We start from the raw sequence: 12,470 nt of genomic DNA, 5'->3' as shown, positions 1-12,470 counted from the left end.
CCACTGTATAATATAAAACATAATCTCCTATGATACGTTAAAACTAAAACAAGCTTCAAAGATAAAATACATAGAACTTTATTTATTATACAAGAGGAATAACTCTTAATTACCAATTAACAAATAAAAAATATAGTCTGTGAGCTTACCTCCCCTTTGACAAATAATAATAAAAAGGCAGGAATAAATGTTGTTATATCACGAGATATCATCTTTAAGTTCATCTACACGTATGTACTTTGCTGTGCAATTTACTTTTTCAATATGAAACTTGTATGTATACAGCCTGGGGACATCTTCGTTATCACGGCCATTAGGTTCATAACATTAATTTCATTTTTTTTATATTTTCGGTAAAAGTTAATTGAATTTACGACGTCAATAAGAATTTATCTGTTTTTAACGTTTTTGTGTTGAAACAATAAAGTGGAAAAATACTGTACTTTTACGAACGGCAGCTTTTTATATTTACATAATTGTAAAATACTAGTTTGACACCGAAGTAAAATGTAAGTTAGTTAATAATCTTATTAGAAATAAATTCATGAAGCAAATTGTTATATTTTCTTAATCTTTTATTGAGATTTATAAAAATTATAAAAATTAAACTAAAGTGAATTAGTCGATAATATAGATCAATACTAAGATAAAAAAATATGTTCTATTTATTTTGGTCTATGTTATAATATTAAGTGTCATACAAGGCAAACAGGCCATGTAAGAATTATTATAGAAATGTTGATAAAACTGTTACATTTTTCTTGCATTTCTTATATCTTTCTTATATTTTATATTTTTCATTTAAGTAAAATGTAAGTTAATAAACACGTTTTTAGGAAGAAACATAATCATTCAAACAATCTTATTAAAAATAAATTTACGAAGCAAATTGTTACATTTTCTTAAATTGTTTTTGAGATTTATAAAATTTATTGAATTAAACTAGAGTGAAATTGTCGATAATAGCAGATCAGTAGTAAGATAAAAAGTTATGTTCTATTTATTTTTAGTCTATGTTATAATATTAAGTGTCATACGAGGCAACAAACCATGTAAGAATTATTATAGAAATATATGTTGATGGTACGTATAAGATATCTGATCTGATAAAACAAATTTAATTTTATGTATAGTGCCTAAAAGGTTGCTCAGGAGTTACCTATAATTTACTCATTAAAATGTTCATACCAAATCACTTAGAACTTTTGTCCACATATTTAACAAAAAATATTAAATTCATATAAACATCTAAATGATATGCTTTTATTGATTTAATAAACTTTTGAAATACTTATATGGTGGAATATGTGCCCATTGAATACCGATCCACTCTGTTAATGACTTATTTGTTGAAAATAGTTGTATAGTTAATTATTCTGTTGTTACAATTTTCATTTTCTCTCTTTTTATTGGTAGCTAGTATTGAAATTATTTTTCTTGCTTAAATCCTGCGCAGGCAAGAATATATGAACAGAGGAGAAAATTATATTAACGGATAAAATAAACATTGGTCATGACGTTTTTGCATCTTGTTTAATTTGTGTAAATCAGGGCGCCAAGTAAAATAGCTCACTGCAATGAGGGCCCGGTTAATTAATTATCATATAGGTATAACAAAATAATTTCTTTTTACGTATAAAAAACGAACAGCGTTATTCTTGAAAAAACATATATACTTTTATGCGAGAAAAGCGCACACGGGCGCGGGATTCCGCAGATGTCAATGCACTAAAAAGTGCATTAACCCGCTGTTAATCTAGCGACTCTTATGGAATCTGATATTAACATCTTTTAAGTAACACCCTTTTTAATTTCTTTTTAATTTTGTGGATAAATTATATACTATTTCAGATGACCCTTCCAAAGGCTGCGTGGATCGTGTTTTTGTTATATTCACTTAGCTTCTGTCAATTTTGTTATGGAAAATCAAAACGGAAATCACTAAATGTATGTATAGTGATTTATTTAACACTTAATAAGGCATATCTGGAATAATTGTTTAAATTGTGTTAAATTGTGAATTAAAGTGCAATTCGTATGTTTCCAGTGATTATAATTGCTATACAAACCCTTAACAGTGTTCGACTACAACTTAAGTTTGAATGTAACATTTCATTGGCATTAAAGGGACTCCACTGAGGTTTTTTTGATATGACGGGACTGGAAATATTTTTTTGAGATTATTACTCCATTTGATGTAGATCTATACTAATAACTTATGTGCAAACTTTCAGATCATAATTACTTGCTCCGTTTTTCCAGAATAGTTATTATAATAGTGAAAAATGACCCAAAATTGAAAAGCGTTTATTACGGTTTTCACTCAAATCGGACTGAGAATAGCACAAGCATATGATTTTCAATGTATTTCTTCTATGTTTCTTGGTTATATTTTATAAATATTTGTGTTTTGAGTGCTCATGTTTATCTATGTGAAAAATTAAATTTTCATGTTTTAGGCTTATAAACCTCAGTGAAGTTCCTTTAAAACTACTAGTGTATGATAGCAAGCAATCAGTTTAACAGTGATTTCCATATTATCCAGATACATTGTTCAGTTATACTGAAGCGACAAATACCGTTGAAATGTCAGTATGTTTTGTAACATGTTAATAAATTATAATTATGTGGAATGTTGAATTACTTTTTTCACAACTCTTTTTATGCCTGGTGATAGCAAACTATATATTTTTTACATTTATAGAACTAGCTTTTGTGGCACGTCATAATACGACCATACTGATACGAGATATTGTAAATAAAATTTTACAAAATTTTTGTTTTAGGTTTTGACATTCAACACATGGCTGCACGAGTCCCTTGTGGAAGCCTATGTCGGAAAAGATGCTAGAAAAGACAGAATAATCAAAGGCCTTAAATCTTCCAAAGCAGATGTTATTTGTTTGCAAGAGGTTTGAAGTTTGTGTTAAACGCTTTCTGTTTTTTAAGGTCATACAATTTACGAAGTATCTTATACTTTTATGTAACCAAATATACCATATGTATGTTTTCATGTTTTGTTTAAATCAATGCAAATACATGTATGTAACTATCGATGTTTATATGAAGATTTTCATGGTGGAATGGCCATCGAGATTGCTCTGCTTTTTTTATGAATGCGGTACGGATATTAATCGATAACTCAAAAATTGCAAAATATCTCCTTAAAAGTTGAAGCTTAATTAACTAATGACATGATTCAGATCATCTGTAATTACAAATTTATTGTTCAAAATAGAATATAGCAAGTAGGGATATACATACTCTTTTAACATTCTTAATATAACGTTCTTGTTTCGATTTAAAAGGTATGTGGACTGCTGCCCTATCATTCACATACACGATTTTACAAAAGACAAATATCGGAATATGTGTTTTGTTTTGGGTTTTACGTCACACCGACACAGTATAAGTCATTTGGCGAAGTTCCAGCTTTACTGGTGGAGGAAGACCTCATGTGCCCTTCCGTGCATTATTTTAGACACGAACGGGCAGATTGGCAGAACCACCGACGTAGCTGGATAGCTTCCTCACACGAAAGAATTCAAAGGCCCTGTCGGGATTCGAACCCACAGCGGTGAGGGGCAAGTGGTTTGAAGTCAACGACCTTAACCACTCGGTCACGGACGCCCCAATATCGGAATATGTTCTTTATATACAGTGAAAAAATCAATAAACTATGTATGCAAATATCAATTCTCTGGAAATTACAAATGACAAGGGGTACTCAAACCGATGCTCACGCTCACAATACAACAAACGTCGTTCGTAACGCCGAAAATAGACAAAAATGTCACCAGCTTTTTGTCCTTGTCAATAGTTCAATGTCTCCTAATCATGTAGACATAACCAGTTTGTGGTTATGATGATCACCTTGTCGATACATTCTCCGTAAAAACGTCTGAGAGTCGGCCAAACTTTGCTCTTTATCGTTATTTAAGTAACCACGGCACTCTACGAACATAGATTTAAAATGTGACATAAAATAGTGATTTAAAGCATCAATTTATTAATGTCATCGACCTATCTTTTAGAAATTTTGTTATGTACTGTAACAATAAAGTGAAATATATATTAATTCATAAACTTTTCAATACTGAAAACAGACTAGCGGTAATACATAATCGGGTATATAATATTAATAATTACTGTGTATCGTTATTACATTGAAATAAAAGTAATATACAGGTATGCAGAAAAATAAATTAAAGATTTTTTGTTTGTTAAAAAATTCAACTCTTTAATCAGAATTTAATGCATTCCTCATATTCTTCGGTCTTTATTTAGCTTTTGAGACAACGTTACTTACGTCGTAATTATATGCCGCTTTCTCCCTAGCCCCTTCCTGTCTGTGACCTTGTATTAGCCGACTTGGAAACACTTGCGCCAGCTTAAAACGAGTGACAAAATGGCAAATTTATTGACCTTCGTTAACTCTATCTTCTTGTATTTAGCTGAAGGAATATCCGCAATTAGGTTGCAAAATTAAACGATCGCGCGAATTTCTTGTTTTTCAACGGGCGTCATATTTTCAAATTTTCGCTACTGACAACTACTGGTCACCCTAAAATGACCGTTTTATTTTCTTTAACATTATTGTGAATAGAAAAAAGCAGAAATTGCGTTACCATGGTTATTTTAATGGACACGGCGCTTGAAGGGAAACAAATACAAAAAAGTAAAACTCATGTTCAGGCATTAGACACCCTTTCCTTTCATATCAACACAATTTGTTTTTATAAAAGTAAATAACGTTTTGAACATGCCCTGAAATGATCTGTCTCATTTGTATAATATTTTTCGTTTCAATCGTTTAATCTTTATGCCTCTGTATTAAGGCATTCATCGGACAAGACGTCGAAGATATTGTAAACGGTGTTAAGAAAGAATATCCTCATTCATTTAGCGAATTACATGACGATGTCAGCAATCTCCCGCCACAGGCAACGGAAAACACACGTAAGTCCAATGTTAATTGAAATAGTATGTTTATAAGCCAGTCTTTAATTATCGTTTAATTTTAATATTTAGTATTGTGGTACATTATTTTGTTCATTTCTTCTGCTAGAAATAGTACCTTCAAGTTTAGAAATGATGCAATTAGCGTATTAAACGTTTGCAATCATATAAGAATGTCGAGTTGTATTGCTTTTTGCTATCGTATACTTACACACAATTATAATAATTATATGATCTCCAATATTAAATTAGTAAACAGGTAATTTGTATATTTAATTCTTAATCATCAATAATTGTCATGTAATGCGAAATATTTTGATTTTTATTACAAAGAACGGTTTCCAAGTCGGTAGATGTAAATCCATAATCTTGATTAAATGTTTTGCATTTCATTCTAAAAATGATTTTGTCTAGTGATCTATCTTTCATTATTATCAGATATGAATAAATAAACATTTTGACCAGTGGTAGTGGCCATTCAATTCATTACTACCAGTTATCATAACGACCAAATGATTATTTTGAATTTCACATAAGGACCATACATATATAATGTCATTTTTATCACTTATAAATAAATGAACCTTTTGTATTACATTTAAGAACCACCGTGTGACGACACTCGTCTTAACGCTTATACAACATGTATTGCAACCAATGGATGCAATACTAATGACACGAAACAAAATGCAGGGTGTTTATTGGCAAATTGCTTGACACCTGCCTTTGCTTTATTTCAACTAGATAGTCAGGATTGCATCAATTGTTTATCGATGTCCTTATTAAATATCGAAGCGTAAGTTCATTTTTTTAAAAATTGTAAATAATTTTCCGTACATCATTGTTTTCATTATTTTTTGTTTGCTATCTAAAGACTAGATCAATCTTCATTAATATATATAACTATCATCCTTCATTTCTTTTCTGCAAGGTTCATGAATAATAGGTTACTACGAGAATAAATATTCCTTAGTTACTAATAATAAAGTTAACCCAAATAGGAGTCACAGTTTTTAAGTTTACATCGGAATATTGATAATTATAATGCAACTTAATATCACCTTGTCCTGTACACATTTGATACATTGATATAAACCAGATTTTTATCATTGCGAAAAATTGACCTTAAATCATTAAGGTTACAAAAAAACATCAAAATGCGAACCCCTTTAATCGTTAAAAATGTTCGGTTGATCTAGCCATTTTGTTTTATTCCTAAACATCTTACAGTTTCACTTTTGAAATGACTTAATGCTTGCTATTTTATCTTATCAATTACGCTTTAACGGTATGCTTGAATTGATAAGTAATACATTGTAAGTTATTATTCTCAACACTGTGACTTGAAATTACGAGTGACTTGAAAATGCGGGTATTCAATGTTGTATCACAGGTGTCAAAAGTTGCCGCCTCGTATTTACACTACATATTGTTTTGGTTTTTATGTCTTTAGGGTCCTTCATTCAAGAACTTAGATATTGAGAGTTAAATTGAATCTGACTTAAAGAAACTTCATTATCTATCATGAACATATAACAATTATAAACTGGTCAAGAAGTTAAGAGTTTTTCCTTAATTTTATTATAACAAGATGGCATCAGTGTTAACATAAACAAGACATCTGTTATTTCATTATCTTAATTACATTTTACAATTGGTCTACGGTATACCAAAAGTCCGAGAGTTGTATGTTTGATATCTTGTATGTCTTCTACATTTCACTTATAATTTATAAAATTTGATTGCATATAGATGGAATGAACGACGCTACCTTGATGTTTATTATAATGATATGCCAAAACATCCGATTGTCTAAGCATAACTCACGAACAATTAATGCTGTCCTTATATTTGATATATTTGACCGCTTCGATCTTGACGTTGCAACGAAATATTGACAACAACATTGAATATGCAACTTTTGGTTTAGAGGTTACAACGAGTAAAATACAAGCATGATTATTTATTGATATTTTGAGTGAACGTATGCGTGTGTTTATGTCAAAGCACGCGTGTGTGTTGAAGAGATTTTACTTTTATTTATTTTGTGATATAGGTTTTCATATCTAGATTATTATTGCATTTTATTACCTAAACTCTTTATCTTAAGCAATCATGTATGTTTCATGACAATTAATATTATTTATCAATAACTTTTGATATCATTTTAGCGTTTGGATATTTCCTTTGAGCCGTTTTGCCTTAAGATTTGACCTTCACCTTATGAAAAATGTTTTATTTCCCGTAATGGTAATGGAATCGTTTTGTTATTTACTGCAGAAAACATTGTTGAAATTGTAAAATCAAATGCAATCAGTATGCAGGCAGAACCTTTCTATAATATAATTCTGAATTAATATATTTTTTTCACGTTTTCAAGGTGCTCAGACAAAGAAAGTGTTCTTGGTGGAAGACAAATGAATAATGGTGGTCTACTACTGTTGTCAAAAAAGAAACTTCGCAAAGTTTCATATACTGATCTCTATCCTTCAACAAAAGAGTCTATTTCAAGAGGGTATCTTACAGCTGAGGTATAAATTTGGTACACTTACAAATTACATTCCAACATATTGCATTTTACATAAAAAGTATGACATTCAATATATTTACATACATGTACTATCCTATAGAGTGTCATTATGCCAGTGGTTTAAAAAACTATTTATATTTTTGGCTTTGAATTGTTTGCTTAAACTTTTTCACATTGAATTTCATGCTATTTTAACAGATAAAAGATTTTGCACCAGTTGTGTGCGCCCATTTAAGCCCTGCCACGTCCGACGTGTTTTTTGAACGTGAGTATTTTTAACGTATTTCTCCAATAGAATTATCACGTTTACAAAAATAAATTATTGTTTTCTTTTGTTGTTGTTGTTGTTTCGTTTTGTTATTTTATTTGATTATTGAAGTGAATAAAGTGATAACAAACTAATTTCTGTAACAAATGTACAGATTATTTCGACTAAAATAACTTACTAATTTGTAAATGAATTATAATATTCATCTCACATTATTTATAATAACTCTCATAAATTTCAGCTGATCTCCTTAATGCAGGATTCACTTCATATTCTGAAATGAATACATTTGAGGTAAAAGCTCTCGTCAAACGTTTTGCGGCGATTAAGCCTGTTATACTGTTGGGCGACATGAACACAGGACCTGCATTTAAATCAAAACAAACTGCTCGCCTCCCAAGTAAGCCTGCCAAAATTTTTAATGATTTAATTAACATTTGTTAGGAACTTTTATTAAGTACAAGCTTAAGCTTTTCTTCTACAATAAATAATTGCAATGAGCAAACATTGACTTTGGGTTATGAATGTTCTTTTTAAACATTATGAACAAATATTCTGTTTAATTGTCGCGAGTGTATGAAAAATCTTTAACCTAATCCATTCTTGAAGCGAATGTTATAAGTAGTTGCCACTAGTCTTGAGCCACGTTAGCATACATATCCGCTCCGCTTTGCCAGACTCTATGCTTTCCGTGAAATATCATTTTTATCCTCAAAACTGATCATGGACAAACGTGAAAAATGGCAAAGTTCATCGAAGAAAACCATAAAGTTTGAACTGAACATTGATTCGGCATTACAGCGCTTGTGATTGCTGTTTATACATGTTTAAAATCCATCTATTAATATCTTGCTTTTTAATTAATAAATATATTCAATGCTAAATCAAACAATTAAAACATAGAAATATTTACAATTACTGACAGATAACTACAAAAGACTTCAGAAACAGTTCAAAACGAGACCAGTGAAAGAATACACATTCAAACATCCTATCGATGCATCCAATCAATCGATCCTTGACCATATATTTGTTAAGAATCTTTCAATTCTTAAAACTAAGGTGAGTGCCATTATTTGTAAAATGTCATGTACACGCATTCAATGTTTATGGTTTCAAATAGTGTTCCTTCAAATAAGAGTATTCGTTTAAGTGTCGGAGTATTCTTGCTTGCTGGCAGGCTATCTTTCGTTTTCGCATAAACTGTTCATTAACTGACCATATACTGACAGACGGATGTTAAAGAATTGTTTGAAATTTATAAAGAATACTTCTAAAATGCTTGAATAAAGCAAATATGGTAGTAAATTAGGTACAGAACCATTTCTAATCGTTTGTTTCGGAAAATTTCATTTAGTTCACGTACAATATTCATGTGTGTTATATAACAGAGACATCTTAAATATGTAACTTTTGCGAATTGACCATAAAGTTATCCAAGCAATATAATTTTAGTGTAGAGAAATTTTGTGAACACATTTCATAACATGCAAAATAGCATGCATATGGTGATATTAAAACAAGAGGGAAATGTTGTTTATGAATCTAATAATATGTATAAAATAGTAAACTTACAATATGTGAATCATACTAGTCTTATAGTACATTGAGAAGATTTGCCTAAGTTGCTTTATTACTTGCTTTTCCACATGATAATGTAAGAATAGGGTGAAAACTTGGTGTTTTTGGTGTTAATGATAAGATAAGCCGATTTTGATAGTAACAAGTTGACGTTGAGGGTATTACTGAGTTGCAAAAGGAAGTTTTCACATGCTTACATGGTTTTATTTGTATATGAGTAAAGCAAAATATTGGCATATTTGGTATCGACATTTGCAGACTGAAAAATGCTTCATGTTTAACAGGCACTTGGTAATTATTAGAAATTTAGGAAAGTGTAAAGATCAGATTGATGAAAATTAAATGTTGAAGAGTTGCGTCCTTTGTAAATGCGTTTTTTGCCTTTAGATACTTGATCTGAAATTTGCCACCATTTAGCTCATGCTAAATAATAATAATAATAATGATAATAATAATAATAATAATAATAATAATAATAATAATAATAATAATAATATTTAGCTCACTTAATGATATTTTCAAAAAACCAAGTGCACACTTTCTATTCCAACTGATTACTAGTATTTTATTGTGTGTTTCTATTATATAACACGTGTTGTTAACATTTGGTATTTTTCAGAGAGCTTTCGTTCCAAAAAAGGGCGAAACTCCTATGAGTGACCACGTTGGTGTGATGTCCACCTTGAAACAACAAAAATAAATCAAGATGAAAGAAATAACAATATTTGCTTGTCTAGCACGCATTCACTGTCTGAGTGTATTACATGTCATAAGTTTCTCTTATGTGAAATTAGTCTTTGGAGCAAAATGTATAACATTCATTTCTTTTACTATAATTAATTTGTTATTTATTTTACATTCAATATTTTAAGATATCTTCCAAAGAATAGTAAAAAGAGCGTACACATATGTGTTCTTTATGTTTATCAAAATCAGAGTGTATCAAGTAATGTTTTCTTTAATTTATTTTGTCCAATCGAAACTAGTAGAGTAATAAATACAGTTAAAACTTGACCCGGTGTTCACGTTTGTTCCTTTATCTTCTTTTTGTGCATGCCTAAATTTTTAAAGTTTATAACATCGAAATATGAAAATGATGAATATCATCAATTTTTCAGACCGATAATTTGTGGAAAACATTTAAATTAATGATTAATGATATTTTACTTGGATACAAACGTATATTTCATAAAGCAGCTGTCGACGAACCAAAAGTTGCGTACAAACTATTTGCTAGCACACAACTCAGCTATCCATAAATCATGTTAAGAATAACAATATTTTAAAACAAATGGAACATATTCGTTTTGCAACAAACTGCATTCAATTAAAGACGAAAACGCTGGTTTGAAGAATCTTTCCAGTAACAATAAACAACGTGATTGTATTATAATGATATGATTTTGATAACTACAAGAAATTTCACAAACATCACGTAATTCATAATTGATCAGATAAACATTGGTAAAATTTCAAAACCTTCTGTTGACTGTTTGACGTTATTAGGCTGAAAAGATAAAAAGAAACAGAATATTGCCTAAAGCAAGTATTGAACTTCGCCAAACACATTATTTATAGTTTCATATCATAAATAAGATCCTCAGATTTTGATTCATCAATTTTGAAAGTTCCAAAAAGCATACATTATAAAGTTATTACCGAATTTAATATTTCATGTAAATAAAGGGAGGTAATCAATTTTTATATTTTCTATAAAGTCTAGTTCAAATTTTCCAATAAGAAATGAATGATTATTTTAATGAGTACATATAATATGTACAAATATTTGAAGTACTAATACACAAATTCTTCAATGTTTGAAAATTGTTTTATAAGCATAATTACATAGATACTATATAATTACACTTACGTGTGGTATAGAACCTCAATTACAACATACAGGATCTTTAAATCTATCAACGTAACTAAACACATTAGACAGATGTTAAATATTTATCTATCATATAGTGTAGGTCATTCTTTAACGAAGTCTTAGGATTTAAACAAGCTATTTATTCATTCAATTACAATAAGATACAAAATTTATAAAGAAAATTACGTCTATGGATGAAAAAAATTGAGACGCGAATAGTCGAAATAAGAAGGGACGAAGACAAAATCGCGAATATACTAACTAGGACGACAGCACCAAAACATGAACAGGCAAAAACGTGAACACCTAAAAAATTATGTAATGTTGAGGTGAAAACATGATAACGAACATACAAAACGTGACAAATTCAAGTCGATAATTGTTTTGTCAATTGACTGATGCCTTTTAATATATATGCGTATTTTGATTGCAAAACACCCCGAATTAGCCATAGAAGTGTTGCAAAAACACAATACGATCCTCGTCAAAACTAAATCCGATTGGCTGGATAAAATATGACAAATATTTCAACATAAAATGTCACAATATCCAAATACAAAATGGTCAAATATTGATGCTGAGATATGGTTGGTAACTATGACGAATCTAAGCTCAAATCAATCAAACAAACAAAATCACTGCTATGAGTTCAACGGTAAAGGGTTTTGTTCAAAACCGGGTTGTCAATACTTGCACAAATGTAAAAAATGTACCGGGCCGCATTCTGCTTTGCTTTGCAGATCACCTACACCAGGATTTGTAAATGCTTATAGATCTAATAGTAATTTCAGCCAAAATCATTTCAGACCTCCCAGGTTTGAGCACTTCCCCCAATTTGAAACTCCTAGAGCACCTTTTGGGACCTAGGCAACACCCCAATAGATACTTTGCGTCTAGAAATGTGGCACAAAGGTTATAATAAGGAGAATGCAAATGTTATACTAGTATTACATGGAATCAGGGAGGGATTTAGGCTGTAATACAGTGGTCCCCACTGCGAATTTACGGCAAAAAATCTGCAGTCTGCGATTAAATACCCGGAAATTTTAGCAGAAAATCTTGAAAAGGAAGTACAATTAGGACGCTTTTTAGGTGCCTTTACAATCAAACCATTTGCAAACTAACGTATCAATCCAATTGGGTTAGTTCCCAAAAGTACAGGTGGAATGCCCCTAATAACTCATTTGTCAAATCCTTATAATGGAACTTGTGTCAACGATTTTATTGATCGGATTTTGAGTACATCTGTAAAGATATGA

General features: G+C 30.3%; 1 protein-coding gene across 1 annotated transcript; it reads left to right on the top strand.

Moving 5' to 3' along the window:
• The first annotated feature begins 414 nt into the window (after positions 1 to 414).
• On the top strand, positions 415 to 10,352 carry LOC132732798 (uncharacterized). The gene is made up of 10 exons (XM_060719306.1): positions 415 to 509; positions 1,852 to 1,947; positions 2,787 to 2,912; positions 4,839 to 4,959; positions 5,563 to 5,755; positions 7,340 to 7,490; positions 7,688 to 7,754; positions 7,999 to 8,157; positions 8,683 to 8,819; positions 9,958 to 10,352. Exons 2-10 carry the CDS (start codon positions 1,852 to 1,854, stop codon positions 10,036 to 10,038), a joined length of 1,131 nt encoding a protein of 376 aa, XP_060575289.1. The 5' UTR covers positions 415 to 509; the 3' UTR covers positions 10,039 to 10,352.
• Positions 10,353 to 12,470: the final 2,118 nt, after the last annotated feature.

Source organism: Ruditapes philippinarum, unplaced genomic scaffold, assembly GCF_026571515.1.
Source record: "Ruditapes philippinarum isolate M1 unplaced genomic scaffold, ASM2657151v2 ctg963_1_1_1_1, whole genome shotgun sequence".
Taxonomy (NCBI): domain Eukaryota; kingdom Metazoa; phylum Mollusca; class Bivalvia; order Venerida; family Veneridae; genus Ruditapes; species Ruditapes philippinarum.
The sequence above is the reverse complement of the archived record's forward strand: the minus strand, read 5'-3'. Positions and strand labels throughout refer to the sequence as shown.